General features: G+C 35.7%; 1 protein-coding gene across 1 annotated transcript; it reads right to left on the minus strand.

The window, feature by feature from the left end:
* Positions 1–10026: 10026 nt before the first annotated feature.
* On the minus strand, positions 10027–10521 carry LOC131076811 (uncharacterized). Its single transcript, XM_058014143.1, has one exon. The coding sequence runs from the start codon at positions 10519–10521 to the stop codon at positions 10027–10029; it is 495 nt and encodes a 164-aa protein (XP_057870126.1).
* Between the last annotated feature and the right edge of the window lie 10707 nt (positions 10522–21228).

Genomic DNA, 21228 nt, shown 5'->3' on the forward strand with positions numbered 1-21228 from the left:
TTGTTTTTGGGTCATGTCCTTCTATTTCAATTTCTCCTCGATCAATAAGATCCTGAATGAGATCTTTCAATCAGTGACAATTAATTGTCTTGTGTCCTCTTCCTTGGTGGAATTCACAGTGTTCAATATCTCTCCACCATGCAGGTTTGACCTGAGGTTCATAGTTTGATGTTTTTGGTAGGGTGACCAAATTTTGAGAAATGAATTGTCACAATACTGTTTCAATGGGTTCCCCTAAGGGAGTGTATGTGTGTTTTTGTTTTTGCTGAAGAGGTCTTGGTTCATCATGAGATGTGATGCGACTTTGACTGGAAAGAACATTTGTGTTATTCTGAGGTGGATGATTCTATCCTACAAACCGAACCACAGGTTGTGCAGTTTGTATAGTCCTGGCATCCACAACCCCATCATTGACGATATTCTTTTTTTTGTTCCAGAAGCTTGGTTTATCACTATTGAAGTGTGGGTGAGGACTATCCTTTGGTTCATTATAGATTTTGATGAGTGCCCGTTCACATTTCAAACCCTTGGTGATCATATCATTAAAAGAGTCTGTGTCTTTGACATCCAGGTGAAATTCCATTTCTTCGTTTAAGTTGGAAATGAACATTTCCACTAGTTCTCGTTCAGGTAACTGAAGAGAATGTCTGCTAGACATTTGGCACCATCGTTGCAAGAATACTGAGAAAAGTTCACCTAGTTTTTGTTTGGTGTTGCATAGATTAGCCATGGTGATGTCGCATTCAATGTTATGAGAGTAATGAGTGAGGAATTTCTGGATAAGTTCCTCAAATGTTCTAATGCCACCTGATAGTCAGGAAAACCATGATGTGGTTGTTCCTCCCAAGCTTTGGGGAAAAAGGTGCATTAGGTATGTGTCTTCATATGCTACTTCGAGACAAGCGGAATGAAATTCTCTCACATGATCGCGGGGATCCCCCTTTCCTCTATATTTTTTGAATTTGGGTGTTTCGAATCCTCGTGGAAAGGGTGGCATATAAAGATTCCTATCAAAAGGATAGGGACAGATGTCATTGAGGGAGAATTGGTTAGTTTTAACACCACTATGAAGTTGTTGGGTGAGATTCTTGACTTGTTGCCACAACATCTCCATTTCATTTGGAGGAGGAGGTGGTGGGTTACCTTGAGGAATGTTATATCTGATGGGATCTCTACCTCTTTCCTCTTCATGGCAACTTTTTTTTTCTAATGCTTGTCTTAATTGGGCAAGATCAAAGTCAGAGAGGAGTTTTTCTCCTTCTTGAGCGAGTTTTAAGAAGTGAGCATCTGCATTGCTCCTGAGTATTTCGTCAAACAGTCTGTTAAAGAGAGGGTTATGCTAGGCCCTTTCTATTGTTGCAGGAGTAGGAGTACTTGGGTTTTCATCATTCACATTTCCTCCAAGTGCTTCTTGAAATTCATTGAGATTTTCCTCTTCTTCTTCTTCCATTTCTATTTCTCGTTGCCTTGACTGTGATCGGGTTTGGGCCATTTTGTTTTACAAGCTTTTGTTGAAGTTGTGTGAAAATGATGATGAGTTATTTGATGAAATGAAAGATTGATGGTTGGCGAATTGTGTTGCACATGGATCTCTAGCACTTTTAAGGTGGATGTAACTGAAATTCCTTCTTTGAATTGCTTGCTTGTTTGATAAGTTTTGATGTGATAAGGTGTAGAGAAATCTGAGATGTGTTACAGATTTAACTACCTAGTAATGAGAGGATTCACTCATGAACTAGTTTTAACCTGCGTAGATGTGTCTCTTAGGATGAGCTTATCCTGGATGTAGAAACAATCTAAAAAGTGATGTGATGTTTTTGATTTCAAGCAATATCTAAAAGAGAACTTGGGACAAGAACCTCTTAATGTTTTGAGAGTTGGGACGGATTGATGATGAAGTGATGATGTATAAGTAAGATAATGGATGAAATGTTTTCAACTTCAATAAAAACTTTGTGTCACAAATGGGACAAACTCTACCTCTTCTCTTTCGGGTGTTGGTGGTATTTCTCGAGCTGTGTTGTATGTGATACAGACGTTTGGGAAAAAGTTGGGATTAATCTTACCTCCTTGGTTTTTGTGATAACTCAGAGCTCTATATTGCATAAAAGCTCTGCGGTTCAATGATTTTGAATCAAATTCATTTGTTTTGCCTTGAAGGTAGAGGGGCATGTGACGCAGAAAAACTCTATGGGAGCCAAAGATTTGTCTATTTATATAGAAGAATTTCCTCCTTTGATCAAAGCCTTGAGCTTAATGGTCTTCTTTTCAAGTTGATATTCTGATGACACTTCTTCTTTCGCAAGATGTGAAGAATGGTCATAAAGTTTTGATACTCTTGTTGTTTGCACTTTTTTTTTTATGTGTTTGGTTGTTTTGAGAAATGTTTGGTTGGATGAATACTTTGTTTTTGGAAGTGATTTTTTTTTTTTTTCTTTGACAAAAAAACAAAGCAAGCACACAAACACAAGAATGTTGCCTAAAAAGGCACAAATGAGTATGGGTCTAGATCAACCCAATCCTTGGACTTGTATATGACCCTTCCTTTAGATGTATTTTAAGGTGTATTTCCAAAGCCTGAAGTCAGTTCAATTTGCACTTGGTTTTGACTAAAACGAACACACTTCAAACACTTTTTATCCCTAAGGTCAAATGGCCAGTTGTGATAAATTTAGCCCACATCTTGATATTTCTTCAACTTTGGTACTACATACCTTATGAATCCCACATTGGTAGGTAAGGATGTGATATACTAAGTCTTGCACGAGCATAACAAATAGATGATCCCTATGATGGGGGAGTCACCACTTTTATCAAGCCACAAGTGACTTTTCAAAAAGCTATGTTTCTACTCAAGGAAATATGTATGGTGAGTATCTTGGGAGCAAAACCATCTATTCTCTTGCACTAAATTATATCGTAAATATCCTCAATCAATAGAACGGGTGGGCTACTACTTAAAGGTGTTTAGTCATGTTCGATGTTTTCGGACAAAAGTTCATTCTGCAGTGACTCACTTAAGAGCCTTGTAACTGGTGGTGGGGCCCATTTGTCCTTTCAGCCAGTTACACTGTAGGAACAGCTATACCCAAGGCTACAGCTTTCACTCTCACCTGATTTTTATAGTGGCTCGAAGGATTTACCGCGCGAGGTCGTTCCCAAGAGTGATGTGTCTCTTGGCAGGCCTCTCTTACAAAGATAAAATTTTGAGTGTTACTAACACTTTTCTCTTGCACCTAGGACCATGAAAGCCAAGGGAGAGGATAGTGTGTGTTAGAAGTAGGACCACTCGACCGACTTTTTGCACAAGTGTGCCAAGCACGAAAAACACTTGTTCTTTTTAATCTGTTATTGCAATGTGATCTAACTATTTGGAGATGTTGCTCCAACAATCATGGTGTTCTTTTTAACTTCAAAGGCAATATGTTTGAGTAAACTAGAATTTGAAATCCTGGTCAACTTAATGAAAAACATGTTTGCATGAAGTAAAATCGCTTGCAAAAATCAAAACAAGTGGATTGTGTATTTTATGTGCACCAAAAATTGAAGTGTGGATTGTAAATTCTTTAGTTTGATGCAAGAAAATGGAATTGTTGATTTTAAGCACCAAATAAAGTGTGTTTCCTAACTTGCAAGAAAACAAATGTTGTTTTGTTCAGTTTTAATGCACCAAAGAAACGAGTGACCCTAACTAGAAAACAAGGAAAGTTTGTTTTTGTTCAAGTTTTAAAACACCAAAATAAATTTTGTGATTTTAAAGAGTGAGTTTTAAACCTGCACAAACAACAACCGGTTAGTAAAATCCATGTCTAAGGGGGGCTTCCACAAGCCTATAAACTTTCACTTTTTTGGTTACAAGGTCCTTTTTACAACGTTCTATTACAATAGCGCTAGTTTGTGTTTGAACAGAAGTGCTATTTAACACAAACGTGCTAAAAGAAAAAGAAAGACAGAGAAGGCAGACGCGCTGAAACAGGGTCAATAGCGCCAAAACAATGTCGAAAGTGCCAAAACAGTGTCAAAAGCACTAAACTTGATACAATAGTGCTATTGTAAGAACAATAGCGCTAGAACAACAAGTATCAATAGCGCTAGAACGCGATCAATAGCACTAAAGCGCAACCTGTGTGACAATTTCAACATGCAAACATGTTATTGGTTAAAAAAAATGATTTCTTGGGTGTTCGATTCACGTCGGGTTCACCAAATGATGCCCTGCTAAATGGACAAGGTTAGTCTAAGATAAATAACACACACACAAGAAACCGTTAGTGTTAATCAATCAAAAACTAATCTAAACAGGCATATCAAAAGAGATACTAAAAACATGAAAGCATATTTAACTAAAGAAGCAAATATGATGAGGCATCTCCAAATACCTCCTAACATGCTCTTAGCTTCTTCTCCTTTGTTCCTCTCCTCTCCAAGTTCCAAAATAGTGTAGCTCTCAGCAACTTTTTGCACTATGGATGCTTATGGAGGATTGAGATTTGAGTATTTTGCTTCAAATGGGAAATGAAAAACTAAAATACTGGATGCTATTAAAATGATTGATTTTAACTAAAATAACAAAGATATTAGTTTGCTATGCTAAATGCTCTCTAAAATGCCTATAGGTTAAATGCATAGAAGTTTTCAGGATCTGGATTATGAAGAAATGGGCTCTATTTATAGGAAAAATGGAGCAATGGATGGTTGAGATTGAGTAATCTCAACAAGGGTCAGGATTGAATGATTTCAAATCCATGTGAGGGCTTTCAACCCAATCCCAAGATGACAAGTGTCAATGTGAGATAGGTTGAGAGGAGAGGGAATAAGCGTTAAATGCTTGACATGACTTTGGGAGTTAAAGTCAAGGTTAGTTGAATAAATAAACTCTTTATTCAAATAATAAAGCTTTTATCCAATGGATGAACTCTTGTGCAAAGGCAAGAAGGATAAATATGGTCAAAGCAATAAATGCTTGGGGGGACAAATTTGAAATAACCATAAATGGTTATGTAAGAGCCATAAATGGTCATGTAAGAGCCATTAGTGGTTTTTGAAGATTTTGGGGGTTAATTTGTTGAACACACAAAGCATTAAATGCTTTTCAAAGACTTTTGAAGTCTTTGAGAAGAAACTCCATTTTGCTTAGGAATGTGACAATAATTAGGGGATAGATTAGGCTAATTAGGAAGGGGTTAGAAGAATCTAGAAGGGGATTAGATTTTGCAATTGGATTTGGTGGGTGAGGGAAAATAAGATTTTTATTTAAAATAAAATTAGTTTATTTCAATAAATGAGCGCAAGTTGCATTTGTAGGAAAATGCAAGTGGGGGGGGGATAATGATTTAAATAAATGTTTTTATTTAATTTATTTAAAAGAGGAATAGGGGGATTTAATTAAATAGATAGATTTTATTTATTTAATTGATTGGAATTTGATTTAATGAATTAATTAAAATAAATTGAATAATTTATTTAATTAATAGAAGAATGTTTGGGGATGAATTAATTAAATATTAATTTAATTAATTGATGGCTAGTGGATTTTTAATCACATAAATAGCATTTATTTATTTAATTAAGCTAGACAGATTTGTGTGACTACACTAGGTAATACGTCACAAAAAGAATCACTATAGTATCGGCACCGTCAAACAATTGGTGGGTGGTAACTCATCACAAAGTATTACCGGTTCATACGAAATGTCTATTGCCGGTTTGACAAAAATGAAGACTGGTAGAAATGTGTTATGCCACTTTAATCCCTCATACCGTTTGAGGTCAACATGCCGCTTCAGACTAGGAAACATATTCTGCAAAACATCAATAGTCTAAAGACTATAATACAACATACCAGTTGGAACAAATATTGGTTGTGCTTTAACTCATACATATAAAGAGGATCTCAATGCAAGTGTGTGTCCATCAATGACAATCACAACATAAACATAAAAAATGCCAACACTTTCAAGTTCCATCCAAGATAAGGACATCTCTTCCATCCTTCCCAATAATCTCTTTCCAAGTCAAAATCAAAGTATCCCTTCACCTTCATGTCCTAAACAAGATCTCATTATTTCTCCAGATTCTTGTCAAGATCACTCTTTCCCTTAATTTCCATGTCATAATCCTCCATTTCTCTCACAAGATTCCCTCTCAAATGAATATACCATTTCTCCTAGTATTCCTCATAATCCCAATGCCTCTACAAAAGTTGTACATGAACCCCTCATCAATGAAATCACCAATTCAGATCATACTGCAGAGAATAATTTATCAACAATGGTATGTGTGCCATCATCAAATTTTAATGTAGTGATGAAATCAAGCATAACACCAACTAATGAGATTAACGCCTGGTTGGATTCATCATACTCTTAAGTGCGTCAATAAAAACAAATATAGCACCCACTCATGTCACAACTTCTAAACCAAAATTTATTTTCCTCATACACCCACACTTGAAAGACAGGGGGCAAGAAGATCTATCAGAGCTGAATTGGTTTGAAAATAAAGAGGCTATAGAAAAAACTATACATGAAAGACTCCTAGTTGAATATCCTAATGACAAAGACAAGTTCATCCAACTCTTCAAACAAAGACCAATGAATTATCTACACAAAGTTTATACCAACTCAATAACAACATGCACCTAAAAAGATATTACATCTAAGGGTGGGTTCATTTCAATTTTCAATACTGTATTTACTACATTACATATCTCCATTTCAAAATGCACCATAGTTGCTTGCATATCATTATTGCTTTCTCATAGAGTTGCATCAATAAAAACATGATAATTGTCTGAGTCATTCACCTGTTTGCACTGAAAGGAACTAAGGTTGTCTCATTTCCTAGATACTTGTTCATGAAGTCTTTAGGAAGAATTTGGTTATTCATCTTCAACATCACCTTGTGATTAAGCTTTATCCTTGGTTGGGTAGAAGTTTCACTATCAAGTATTGTTACCCAAAATCTATCAATTTCTATATCTCACACATTAATCAAAAGCTCTAAGTCATTACAAATACCTAGTTGGTCATGTGGCTAGTGAAAAATCAAATATTCTGCTTCAACGCTGCTGTAATTGTCATACCCAAGTAGGTTTCATTACTTACAAGTCAAGGCAAGAGAATAAAAGAAAAAAGTGTTATGTCAATATCCATCTCAAAGAAAAAAGAGAAAAGATATATAACTGAAATATCATGCATACAAGTGCAACAAAAATCTTGACTATGGGAACATGCGAATAACTCCATTAGGGCTATGGATGCTTGCTGGCAATGGAGCAATATTCGAGAGATTACAGTGTATAACCTTGTCGGAGCCCTAAAAGCTTGCTGGCAATGAGGCTCTATTTGGGATGCTTTTGAAGTCAGAATAACTCATGTAGCTAGCCACATAGGATTCCAAGGGTCTTTGATGGTTATAAGAGTCAGAATAAACTCAAATGCACACACATTGGCAAAAGAAGATCAAAGTTTCAAGAATGGATGGAGAAGTTTTTCGTGCCTCCATTCATAAATCTTAATTACATAGTGTGTTAGGTTGGATGGATTGTCTTTTGAGAACAGATTGAACTCCCATCTTTGAAACATTTCGCACCTTTAATCCAATTAGTGCATTTTAGAATGAAAGACACACACACACTCATCCTTGTTCGAATAGGAACTGCATTTTTGTCATGCATCCTGCACTAGCATAACTCATATAAAAAATTCACTGTCTACATACACATCACCTAAATCATGATGTCATCATAGGTCTGCATACCAAGGGCATAACTGAAAAAATCTCTACAAATTTTTTTTTAAAATGTCATGAAAAAATAAAAAAAATCAGAAAATGTCTTGAAAAAAGCCATAAAAATCGAAAATTAAACAAAAAATCTGAAAAATCAAAGTTAGAAAGCATGGGCCATCCATCAAATCAAATCAACAACAAACAAACTATGAAAATCTACAATCAAACTGATCAAATGTCTTTTTAATCAATCTATCGATCAAACTCTATCAAACATCAACATGTCTTATACAAGAAAGGGTATACTCAAAACCAGACAAATCGGTCTTATACGGGGTAATCACTCTTTGAAACCAGACATTCCTATCAATGAACACACAAATCAAAACAATGACATATATTAGTATGATTACTGGATTTTGTCCAAGTTAGTCTTATCTTTATCAATTAATGGTAGATCATGTTACATCAAAATCCAAAAACAATCAAAAACTCAAAATCAAACAAAAACAATCAAAAACATCAAAAAATTCTAAATCAAACAAAAACATCAAAAAACATCAACATACCAAAAAAATTTGAAAACCATAAAAATACCAAAACATTCAGATAAAGTTCTGAAAAAAAATAAAAAACATTCAAATAAAGTTCTGAAAAAAAATCCTAAACATACAAAAAAAGTCCAAAATCAATCCAAAAACAATCAATATTGATCCACAAAATCTAAAAACATTAAAATATCAATTAAAAACTTGCAATAAATTATCTCGCAAGAATCCAATACCCTAGCAGATATCCAGCAAACACTTTACACGAAGTTAAACAAAGGATACAACTATCTTGTCAAAACATCTACAATCAAGCTGATCAACTATCTAATCTATCGAATCACTATCAAACTATCAACATGATCAACATCTTGTCTTAAAGAGAATCGGTACACTCGAAACCAGACAGGTCAGTCTTAAATGAGGTCCAAAACTTCTGAAACTAGACATTATCAAAATCATATCAAACATATTGAAGCAAAGGCACAGTCAATCTACCTGTTGAGTTTTGTCTATTTTGGTTGACTCTTTTTATCAAATTGGCGAAGATCATTGCTTTTAGCTACTCAAGTATGTCCAAAAAGTGACTAGAGGAGTCATGATGAGCATGATCCTTTTCTTTGTTTGTTGTTTGTGGTTTGAACCAATGAAGTTTTGGGGTAATTGCTCTAGTGGGTGTGTGTGATACGAGCATTCATCTTGTGAATGCCACACATACCTCGACTCCTAGTGTAATTCCTAGAATGGAGGGTTCATTCCTTGTCTGCTATGTTTTTGTTTCTTTGCAATGAGATATCTATACATATTGGTTCCTCATACCCTGGTGTAATAAGCTCCATTGTTACATAATAAGGCTCAATGATGATAATATATTGCATTATGAATAAAGCAATGAAGACTTTCTCATCAAAATTCTATCAAACCATCTCTATCATATCTAAATCTAGAATAAACAAAGGTTGATTCAATTGATTGATCATTTCATATCTATCCTACGTCTAACAACTAACAATTCTTCCAAATTCACAATTTTCAACACCTATTTTGACACACAAAAATAAACATCATCACAATTCTTTTTCATATATATCATTTCATAATGCTAGTTTGTTGCATTATAATAAGAATTTCATCAACGATTATACATCGCAAAATAAAGGTACATCACATTCACATTGCATTCATCCTCACAATACCATAAAACACAATTAAAAAACACTATACCATTAAGTTCATCATCAAATAGCTCATCGAGAATGCATATCATATATCATATAGAAATGTGTCAAAATACATCATATCCACAACATCAACATCAGTATTCAATCTCTCAACCTATGTTGCCTCTATCAGTAGGTGCATCTCACCTAAACCCAGTCTATCTTGACGGTGCTCTAGGTGGACCCATCACTCCTCCACTGCTAGTCTGTCGAGAGGTAGATCGACTTGATCTTCTCCACATGAAAGCACTAAAACTAGGCTCCCTCTGACCCTCAGGAATAACTCTCTCATAAGCCTACCGATAATAAATAGCCTCTTGTGCAGCAACAAAATATCTATCTACCTGGCTATGTGCCTCTATCATCGACCCAAATAACTGATCATATGCATCCATGGTGATCTGAGCTCTCCTAACTTCCTCATCCTTCTCCCTCTATAATCGATCTCTCTTAGCAGCTATCTGATCCCTCTCTACAGTCAACTCCTCTATCTCCTGTCGATATTGATCTCTACCCTCCATCCGTCACTACCACAAAGTAGCGACCAGGTCCTCTAAACGCTTAAATTGATCTCTCAATCCCTCCTCATCTCCTCTCTCTGCACCTCCAAACTCTGTATCCTGGGGCATCTCCACATCATGTCCATCATCTCCACCCTCATCCCCATCGTTGCTCGATGAGCCTGATCCTGACTCATCGCCCTCATCAGAACTACTCATAGATGCAATCTCTCCACTAATATCCACATCCTCCTCTCCACTATCCACCTGCTCTACAACCATTGCTATTAGATCTATACCACCTCCACCTCTACCTACTCCACCTCTACCTCCTCCATCTCTACCTCCTCCATATCTCCCCCCACCTCTCCCTTTCCCCTTGGGATCCCTGCCATGTCTAATCTGCTGAGCACCAATAGGAACTATCAGATTTGTCAAAGGTATATGCTTGTGTTGTATCCACCATACACTATATTGTGTTGTGGACCTTGGATCCTCTACCCCAACACACCATCCCCACATAACTAAAGCAAGAGCATCAAACTCAACAATAGCAACATGAGGTTGCACGCAAGCACCCCAATCACCAACCTCTCAAGTAGTGCGAGAAAAATAAGTTGTCACATCTGGAATACCCTGTACCTCCCTGAACTATCTAAGTACATGAGTAGGAAGATGCATGTCAATAACCCTATGACCACCCATGTCTCAACCAATAAGATATCTCTGCTGTCGAAAAAAAGGAAGATGTTGAGCATCATCAGTCCAACCGGGGAAAGTAAGATAAGGTCTCCATGAGAAATACTATAAGATATCAATTTGATGTCGCCAATACAAGACATTACCCGATGCCCTATGTCTCACACCAACAGTGTACCTGAAAGCATATGGTTGATATGGCTTTAAATCAATATTTAATACAGGATGGAAGATAGCTATGTGCTCCCAAGCCCATGTCTGGAGCAAAGTAATGCCACATCCAACTTATTTCTGTTGCAAGTAAACAATCCCATTCATTTAATGATACAAAGTTGCAAGAAGAAAAGGACCCCAAGAAAACACACGTCTATCGATAATCATATCATGTATGACTCATCCCCATCCAACAGGAAAACCATGGGTAAGTCTATCAGGAATCAACAATCCAGCAACAGTACAAGCAAGAACAATGATGAGATCATCATAATCAAAATCATCCCAACGAATCTCGTAACGACCACGGATATGTAGATCCTACTCCTCACACTCGAACAATGTACACAAAGCAGAAATACCATCATGATGATCAAAAGTAACTTGTCTACCAAATATCGGAATGTCTAAGATACGCCACACATCCTCAAGTATGATGGACGCCTCGCCTGTCATAAGATGAAAAGAACATGTCTCTGAATGCCACTACTCAATCAAAGCAGTAATCATGGCCCTGTTGGTTGTAACCTCAAGAAAATGCGTTATGTAATACAATCCAACCTATCGTAACAAAGCGGTATCCTCGGGATCCAACTCATGACGTCGATCAAGACCATCGGGCCTCATCTGTCTAGCAAGCAGTGCTGGATAATGCGCCTGCATTTGGAAAACATACAAATGAGTCAGTTACATCATTAAATTGTCAGGACACATAAGAAAAAATTCCCTTTACTATCAAATGGAATGGTTTTTATCAATTGTGTAATGATTTTAGCAAATGTGAATTACTTTTAGCAAATGTGAAACACAACTATCGAATCAGGAGAAGCAAGTGTGATCTAAAATATCAAATGTGGTACATTTGAATCAGTTGCACAATAATAATATCAATTGCAGAAAAATCGACAGTCAAATGCAAAATTCACAAAAAAGTACATATCATCAAATGATTGAAAATTTGGAAAAAATAGGCATAAACAAGCAATAAATCATGCAACTCACCATGCTGCCAGTCTCGGGAGGTCTCTAATAAGACCGCAATCACTCATATAAATGCAACCTTGCTCTATGACCTACCATTTCGCTCCAAGGACGCCGAAAGCACTAATATCTTTAAGAACTTCTTGCAAAACAAAATAGTACAAATGAGCTCAAATCAATACCAATCTTCAATTTATAAGCTCAAAAATTAGGGTTTTTCTCAACATAACGCTTGTGGACCCCTCCAACTTCAACGTAGTTGTAGACATAGCAAACAAGATCGAAACCACTTCAAACTTCATATTTTCACTATCTAGAACATTTCTTAAAAACTGGTCTTCATTCCATAATTTCTTTTCTTTTCTTTGAAACAATGTCGTTTCGACATTGTCTCAAAGAGGGGCAAATGTAGACACCTAAAAATGTCTCATTAATTCTACACTAATTATTCATCTATTTAATTAAGTAATTCTATAATTATTTGATTAAACTAATTATTTCTTCTAATCATTGCCCTTCAACACTTGTAATTATTCTATTTCTATTCTCAAACCATTTTAATCATTTAACTCCCTTTCTAAATATTAATTAAATATTATTTATTTAATTAATTGTGATTTATTCCTTAGTTAAATAATCTTTATTATTTAATTAATTCAAGCTTCTAAGTTTAAATAATTTCATTTAAATTATTTAAATTAATTAATTAAATTGCTCCAAATCCCCAAATTATAATTCCAATTAATTCCATCTAATTTCATTTCATATTTCCTCAAATTCAAATTTCATATCATTTCATCTAATTTCACATTTCCAAATTCACATTTCACCAAATCTGAATTTTAGATAATTTCATATGTATTTCAACATTCGAATGACCAAATTCAAATCCAAATTGAAAATGAAAATCTAATTCAATTTCAAATTCCTACAACACATGCTAAAATCAAAACTAATTGATCAAATCAGTTGTCTAATCAGTTAACTTAGTTAGCTCATCAATCATCCTTTTTAACTCAAAATCAACTTTTTATGACTAATCCATCAATTCAGTTATCTCCCTAGTCCATTCAGTCTACTAATCAATCAAATGAGTTTACTAGCCAATCTATTGAGTTGACTCTTAATCAATCCTATTAACATATCAATCTATTGAGTTAACAAATCAATCATGACTAGCTCACTAATCAATCAATTTTAGTTATCTATCAATCAACACTTGAGTTCTATTTCTCACCTCCTTTGTGTTAAAAATTTATAAATTAAGCATCATTTTCATCAATTCGATCTAGTTTTTTCAGAATCACAGTCTTCAAAGTATTTATATGCAGGAAATTGGTGCAATACCTGAGAGCCACCAACCACTCAAATTGGAGAAGCACAATGGAAGCAAAGATGCAGAATGGGGGAGTTCTTATTTGAATTCATTCCTTATTTCGTATTGATTTTTATTGATTATATTTGTTTGTTTGTTAATTACTTAGGAATTAGTGATTCATTCTTATTTGCTAATTAGCTTAATAATACATATGACATTCAGGTGTAGAAACAATAAGCTATCACTTGCCCATTCTAAATTAGTACTCCACCCAATCCTTCTCCGAATGCATTGGTTACCACCATAAAAAATGTCCCTCTCGATCTGGCACTTTTAATATCAACGTTGTGGTCAATTACTCCTTAAGGAGTTCAAAAGCATTCTGGCAGCTTTTGGTGCACACAAACCTTTTTCCTTTTCTTTGGAGTAAAATCATGAGATAGGCTATTCACAAGAAGTTCATTATGAACTTCTTGTAGTAACCAACCAAACTCATAAAGCTTCTTACTTCTTACACATTTCTAGAGGTTGGTCATTTTGAAATAGCTTTTATTTTAGCTAGATCCATGACTATACCCTTAGCAAAGATGATATGCCCTAGATACTGCACCTCTTTCTGAAAGAAGGTGCATTTGGACAAATTTTTGTGCAATTTGTGCTCTTGTAGGTGTTGTAGGGCTATTTGCAAGTGTTGCAAGTTCTCTTCCTCATTCCTAGAGTATATCAAAATATCCTCTAAGAACACTAGCACAAATTTGTCAAGGCAATCATGGAACACACTATTCATCAAATTCATGAATGTGGTTGGTGTGTTGGTAAGCTTAAAATGTAACACAGTGAACTCGTATTATTCATAGCAAGTTATAAAGGCCATTTTGTGAACATCCTCATCTCTAAGCCTCAATTGATGATACCCTAGTCGCATATCTATTTTAGAAATCATTGTGGTTTTGTGCATTTGATTGAACATATCATCAATTCATGACAAAGAATACTTGTTTCTAATTGTTAGTTTATTCAACATCTTGTAGTCAATGCATAAGCAAAGGGTACCATCCTTATTTTTAACAAATATTACTGGTTCCTCCACAGTGATACACTAGGTCTAATCAACCCCTTATTTAACAATTGTTGTAACTGTGCTTTCAACTCCATGACTTCAACAATTGTCTTTTTGTAAGATCTTTTGATATGGGTGTTGGTAGTACAAACTCAATAGAGAAGTCAAATATCCTCTTAAGTGGTAATCTAGGTAACTCTTCAGTAAACACATCTTGATAATCCCGAAGATAGGGATATCTATCTTTAAAAGATTCCTCTTGTCTTTCTTTCTCCCTAGATTCTATTCCACTATGATAACTTGTCCCATAAATCATCATATCATCGTGGAATTTGACCTCATTGGCTATGTGTAATTCTTCCATTCTAACTGCAAACATTAGGAAACCTTTCTTTTCACTCCACTTTAATTGGATAGTAGAGAGTTGTTCTAGTTTGACCTCATGCTAAGTGCATTCCAAGAACACCTTGTTCCCTAGGTCATCTTTACAATCTACTATCTTATTGTAACATTCACTAATGCATTTAAGCTCAAAATCCGATGAAAGTTTCCGACGAAAGTGAATGAATTTGTTGTTTTGTCAGATTCCTTTTTTAAAAAAAATAATTTATGCATAATGTTCCTTGAAATTTTGACAAAAGTTTCCGATGAACATTTCCAATGAAATTTCGACAAACTTTCGTCAAAAAAGTTTTTTGATAAATTTTTTTATTTTTTTGTAGATACCTCACCCCCCTTTTGGGATTTGAACTTGTACCTCTCTTTTAAGAGCTATATATATATATATATATATATATATATATATATATATATATATATATATATATATATATATATATATATATATATATATATATATATATATATATATATATATATATATATATATATATATATATATATATATATATATATATATATATATTAGTTAAATAAACATATATATACACATACATGCATACATATTTAATTTATATATATAATTGTCTCAAAGGTTACATTTTATTTGTTTCAAATACATTATGCTTTTAACAATTTCCCCACTAAATTATTTTTAAAAATTACAAAAAAGTTAGGATTGAATTTTTTGACTTATTTTTCCATTAAATTTTCTCACTAAAAATTACAAAAGAAACAAATTATATATACTATATTTTTTCATTAAATTTTCCCACTAATGGGATGTGCATTGAATCTCATCAATAGGATGAATTCAATCTCCACTATTGGATTCTAGGGCTACAAAGAAACTTAAAATCAAACAACAAAAAGGGAAAGGAGTTCAAACCCTAACTTTATTTTTGCAGGTTGTAGCAACATTCCTCAACTTGAAGGCATGATTGAGGTTTTGAAGAGGGATTGATCTAAGAAGAGAGTCGCGATAATTTTTTGCTCATGCAAAGTCCATTGGATATTGTTTTTTCACAATTTATTTTCAAATGCATATGCTAATAATTTTTTTGGGGATTTTGGCATATTCTTAATCTCCTTCCTCATTGGAAATGGCAGCGTTGGAAGGCAGCTGGATCGGTAGTGGTGATAAGAGCTGGTCTACCGATGTGTGATGCTCTGGCGATCAGGTTGTGAAGGTAGGTTCATGGAGTGATGAAGAGGATATTGCCTTTCCCATCGAAATAGGTAGATTGCAATCAGCTTTGAAACTAGTTAATGCTGGGAAAACAGACATGTTCCAGGGTAACAGATATTCCAGACCACAGATGAACTATGGAAATTTGTATTCAAGTGGTAACTAGTGCCCTATTAACCCTCATAAATGGAAGTAAAATGGTTTTATTTGGAATAATAAGGGTTGGTTTCGCAAAGCTAAGCATCTTGCTTCTGAGGCCCCCCAAAACTGTTAGCCATTGCCTGAATCTAGCATCCCTGATGTGGCAATTAAGAGAGGCAATCCTCATTCTGAACCTACTCTAGTCCCTCTAAAAACTCATGATAATTTCCAAATGCGAAATGGGTGCTTCGGGGAAGATAACTCAAGGGCTGACCATGCCAAGTCTTGGAGATCCAATTTCCATCCTAAAATTTGGAACCCTTAGTCGAACCGAGAGAGCTACCCTGACTTCCACAGATGGACCTCCCTCCCTCAGCAACCCCATCATCCTAAACCGGTAAGAAAAACCTCAAGACCTACAATCTTTTTGGATGAAAATAAAATTAATTCTGCTAGGTCGAGTTTGCTTGAGTTTTGCCTTTTCATCAAGTGGGGTGGTGGAAAACGGGTTAAGGATAACTTTGAATCCTGGTGTAGAGCACAATGGGGAAAGGATATTAACATTAATATTCTCCCAAATGATTTCTATATGACTGATGAGGAGAAATGGCAAGCTAAAAACAAAGGTCCATATATCTTGGATGGCATTGAAGTTCACATCATTGATTGGCAGCCCAATTTCAATCCCCAAATGCATGTATTACCGAACATCAAGGTATGGATAAGATTGTACAACTATCCCTCAAATTATTGGCACGTTGATGTCATTAAGGATATATGCAAAAACTTGGCACCTTTATATGAGTTGATGACATTTTGGAGGATAAATTATGGGGAAGCTTCCTCAAAATTCGCATTAGCACAGATCAAATCACCAAGATCCCGGATGAAGTCAAAATTATTGGTGCTGGGAAAATCTGGATCCAAAAGATTGATAGAGAAGATCAGTTGCATATTTGTCCTAAATGCTTCTCCTTGGATCACACCAGCATTATTTGTGATGTTTCAGCTTTGATACAATGAAGTTATTCCTGTATGCAATTTCTTATTGAAGAAAAGCTGAAACCAGAACCTCCTAGCTCCACTGATACTGAGGAAGATTCTTGCAATGAAACTCATGATAATGAGAATGTTCCATTGACAGAGGCAACTCCTTTGAACATAGCTCCTCCCTCCTCTGGATAAAGAGAGAGCCAACAAGATCTTCTCATGCTTCTGGAAAAGACTAAATCTTTATAGGTAGATATTGAATCCAAATTAGTGGATTCGCTTCCTCCCTCTCCTCTTGTGCCCAGGAATCAACTGGTAATTGAAGATTGCAATTTTCACACTCAGGGTATGGAAGCTAGTACTCTAGGGGACATGGGAGGGAATATTTTCTCCTTGATAGGTATTGAATTGGAAGATGGTGAAATTGAATCTTCCTCCTTGGAGGGTGATGAAGACTTTGAACATGACTCTGAGTTTATATTGGAGGTTACTACAAAAGGGTTTGGGAAGTCGGATTCAACTATTGACAAACCAAATTTTAAGCCAAAAGGTGTGTGGGGGCGCAAATCAAAAAAAATTATGCTAGCAGTGGTTGGTAATACCAATGGTCAAACCAAACTTAATTTAGGGAAGGGAAATGCCCTTCCCCGTGAGCAATGAAACTCTTATCTTGGAATGTCAAGGGCATCAATGCTCCTAAAAAATGGTGCTTGATTAAGCACCAGATTGATGATACCAAAGGAGATATTTCGCTACTACAAGAAACTAAGTGGAGTAAGGTTGAGACTCATGTTAAGATGAGAGTTTGGAAACCATGGAATGGGTTGTTTAGGCAATCAGATGGAGCCTTTGGTAGCTTGGGAATCATTTGGAATCCCATGATTGCTAGGATCTCTCTTGTTGAGGAAGATAAGTATTGGCAACATTACCTGGTAACTATTCTTGGTCGGAATGAGAGTTTCAATCTTTTCAATGTGTATGGACCATCTTCTGCTGGTGATAAACGTGCTCTCTAGGATCTCTTAACCATCAAATTGAACAGTATTACCGATGGCAATTGTGTGGTAGCCATAGACTTCAATGTGATCCTTTCCATAAGTGAGAAAAGTAGGGGTATTTAGAGGACTGGTACATCCCATAAGGACTTTTTGGAATTTGTTGAGAAGAATCACCTTCTAGACATTATTCCGAAAAATTGAGTTTTCACATGGACGAACAAGAGAGTGGGTTTTACTAATATTGTTGAACGGCTTGACTAGTTTCTTGTTACTAGTGAGTGGCTAGGACAAAATCTTGCTTTAGAGTCGTCGATTCTCCCGCTTATCGGATCAAATCATTACCTGATCCGTCTAGAGGTTGCTATGGGACAAATAGAGGGAGGTACTCCTTTCCGGTTTGAGAAAATGTGGTTCAAAGTGCTTGAGTTATATGATCTTATATCTGTTTGGTGGAATGAACCGATTTTTGGGAACCATTCGAGATTATTTATTCTCAATAAGAAGCTCAACTATATTAAGGTTAAGATCAAAGAATGGAATAAGAGCCAATTCAAGAATATTCATATGGAGAAATTGAGAATTAAGGCTGAGCTAGAAGAAATAACCAACTCTGTTATTTCTTCAGGAATGAATGAGGAGTTATTTATCAAAGAAAATACTCTCAAATTTGATCTAAATGAAATTCTTCAATGTGAGGAAATCAATTGGCATCAAAAATCAAGGGAGTTATGGCTTAAGGAAGGTGACAGAAACACTAAATTCTTCCACCAGTCAGCCATTGCCATTTGAAATAGAACCAGAATATCAGAGATTATGAGACCGGATGGAGTCACTGTCAGGAATTATGAGGACATTGCATAAGAAGCTATAATATTCTTTGATTCCTTGTTGAATGGTGATCACCAGATCGAACAAGAAGCAAGAGCCGGAATTCTTAACTCAATCCCATCTGTAATATCTGATAGTCAAAATACATCTCTTTGTACTCCTATTTCAATTGATGAAGTAAGGAAAACTACCTTTCAGCTAAAACCTGATAAGACTCCTGGCCCTGGTGGCTTCCCTGCTGCTTTTTTTCATCATTTCTAGGATATCATCACTCAAGATCTACATATTGTTGTACAAGAATCAAGAAAGAAAATGATTATGCTAGGTGCTATTAATCACACCTTTTTTACACTAATCCTGAAGAAGAAAAGCCCTTAACAGATGAGTGATTTTAGGCCCATTTCTCTATGCAACACAGTTTATATGATTGTAACAAAGATCATAGCCAATAGATTGAAGCCCCTCCTTAAACATATCATATCAGATAAACAAAGTGGTTTTTCCCCTGGAAGATCCATTGTGGAAGGCATTATCATTGCTCATGAATTGCTTCACATGGCCAAGAAAACCAAGGATTCCTATATGATTTTAAAACTGGATATTCTGAAAGCTTATGATATGGTGGAAAGGGATTTCTTATTTGATGTTCTTAATAAATTTGTCTTTTGCAAGGAATGGATCACATGGGTCACGAGTTGTCTGTCCTCCCCCAAATTCTTTGTTTTGGTTAATGGCTCATCTCATGGCTTCTTTTCCTCGACAAGAGGAATCCAACAAGGTCATCCAACATCACCATTTTTGTTTATCATAATGGCTGAAGCATTAGGTCGATCAATCAGAGCTCTTCAGCTAGATGATCATTGGATTGGAGTCAATGTAGCAACAGAGGTTGAAAAAATGACTCATTTGCAGTTTGTCAATGATACCATTTTGTTTGGTTTGACTTCTAGGAGGGAGGAAAGAACAATTAAATCATGCCTCGATGATTATTGTATGGCTTCTGAGAAGAAAATCAATTGGCACAAATCTGAAGTGTTTTTTGTCAATACTCCGATTAACTTACAAGGTGTATTATCAAGGATTCTTAATCTCAGAGTTGCAAACTTTCCAGGGAAATTTCTTGGAACCCCCCTCTTCATTGGCAGTAACAGAATTCACTATTGGAAGCATCTTATTGATAAGTGCAAATCCAAGCTTGCAATTTGGAAAGGCAAGTGGTTATCCTCTGCTGGTAAACTCACTATGATAAAATCGGTCCTTTTTGCACTACTGGTTTTTTCCATGGCTTGCCTAAGATTACCAATGGCAATTGAAGATGAATTGATCTCTCTAATGAGAAAGTTCCTTTGGAATGGTTTGGATGACAAAGGGAAATTTCCTTTGGTAGCTTGGAATAAGATCTAAAAACCAAAAAAGGCAAGGGGTGTTCTCGACTATGAATTTAGCTATAGGTGTCGAATTGGTTTGCGAAATTTGTAGTGGTGGGAAACAAAAATGGGTAAGGCTTCTGAAACATAAATATCTGGAGTCCCTGGAGCCAAAAAGGATTCTCACCATAAACAACCCCCCCAGAGGCTCGGCCATCTAGAATTTTATTGTGGATAGCAGGGAAATCATTAGTGATCAAGTTACTAGGGATGTCAGGAATGGTAGGGATGCCTCCATTTGGATATTCTCTTGGGTTGGTGAAGATGCCTTATCTCTCAATCCCTCACTACAACCTATTATGGTAGAAACCTATCACCTTTGGGGGCATAATATCTGTAATTATGGTTATCCTATCCAAGAAAATGGTATTGCTAAGTGGAAATGGAACTCCTTGGATCCCCTGGACTTGGATCAACATCAGAAAGACTTGTTTGCCGACATTCTCAGCAAAAGAATTATTTTCCCTTCCCTTGAAAAGGATATTATTAGGTGGTGTGGTTCCTTTGATGGTAAATACAAATTATATTTTGGTTACAAATTGAAAGAAGTAGCCATAGACAAAAAAGATTGGCTTGTTAATCTTTTTTGGCATCGACACCTCCTTCCCAAAGTAAGCTCTTTTGCCTGGTTGGCTTGTCAGAAAAAGATCTTAACTAAAGAAAGGCTCTATTCAATGGGTATTAATGGACCCAGCAGATGCACTCTATGTCTAGAGCATGAAGAGATTGTGGATCATCTACCTCTCCACTACAAATACTTTAGCCACTGTTGGTGGCATTTCATCAGAAAATTGAGAATCTTTGGCCCCTTCCCATCAGGGCTGGATAAGTGGTTTTCCCAATGGCCTAAAATGATAGAAAAGGCTATTTTTGTTGATTTTCTTAATATCCTACCATTTCTTTTGATTTGGGAAATTTGGAAAGAAAGGAATCGTAGAATATTCTAGGGTAAAGAGATGAGCTTAATGTCTCTTTGTGGGAAAATT

This window comes from Cryptomeria japonica, chromosome 11 (genome assembly GCF_030272615.1).
Source record: "Cryptomeria japonica chromosome 11, Sugi_1.0, whole genome shotgun sequence".
Lineage (NCBI taxonomy): Eukaryota > Viridiplantae > Streptophyta > Pinopsida > Cupressales > Cupressaceae > Cryptomeria > Cryptomeria japonica.

Excerpts from the sequence above, each read along its gene's own strand:
- LOC131076811 (XM_058014143.1), bottom strand. The coding sequence starts at position 10,521 with ATGTGGGGATGGTGTGTTGGGGTAGAGGATCCAAGGTCCACAACACAA.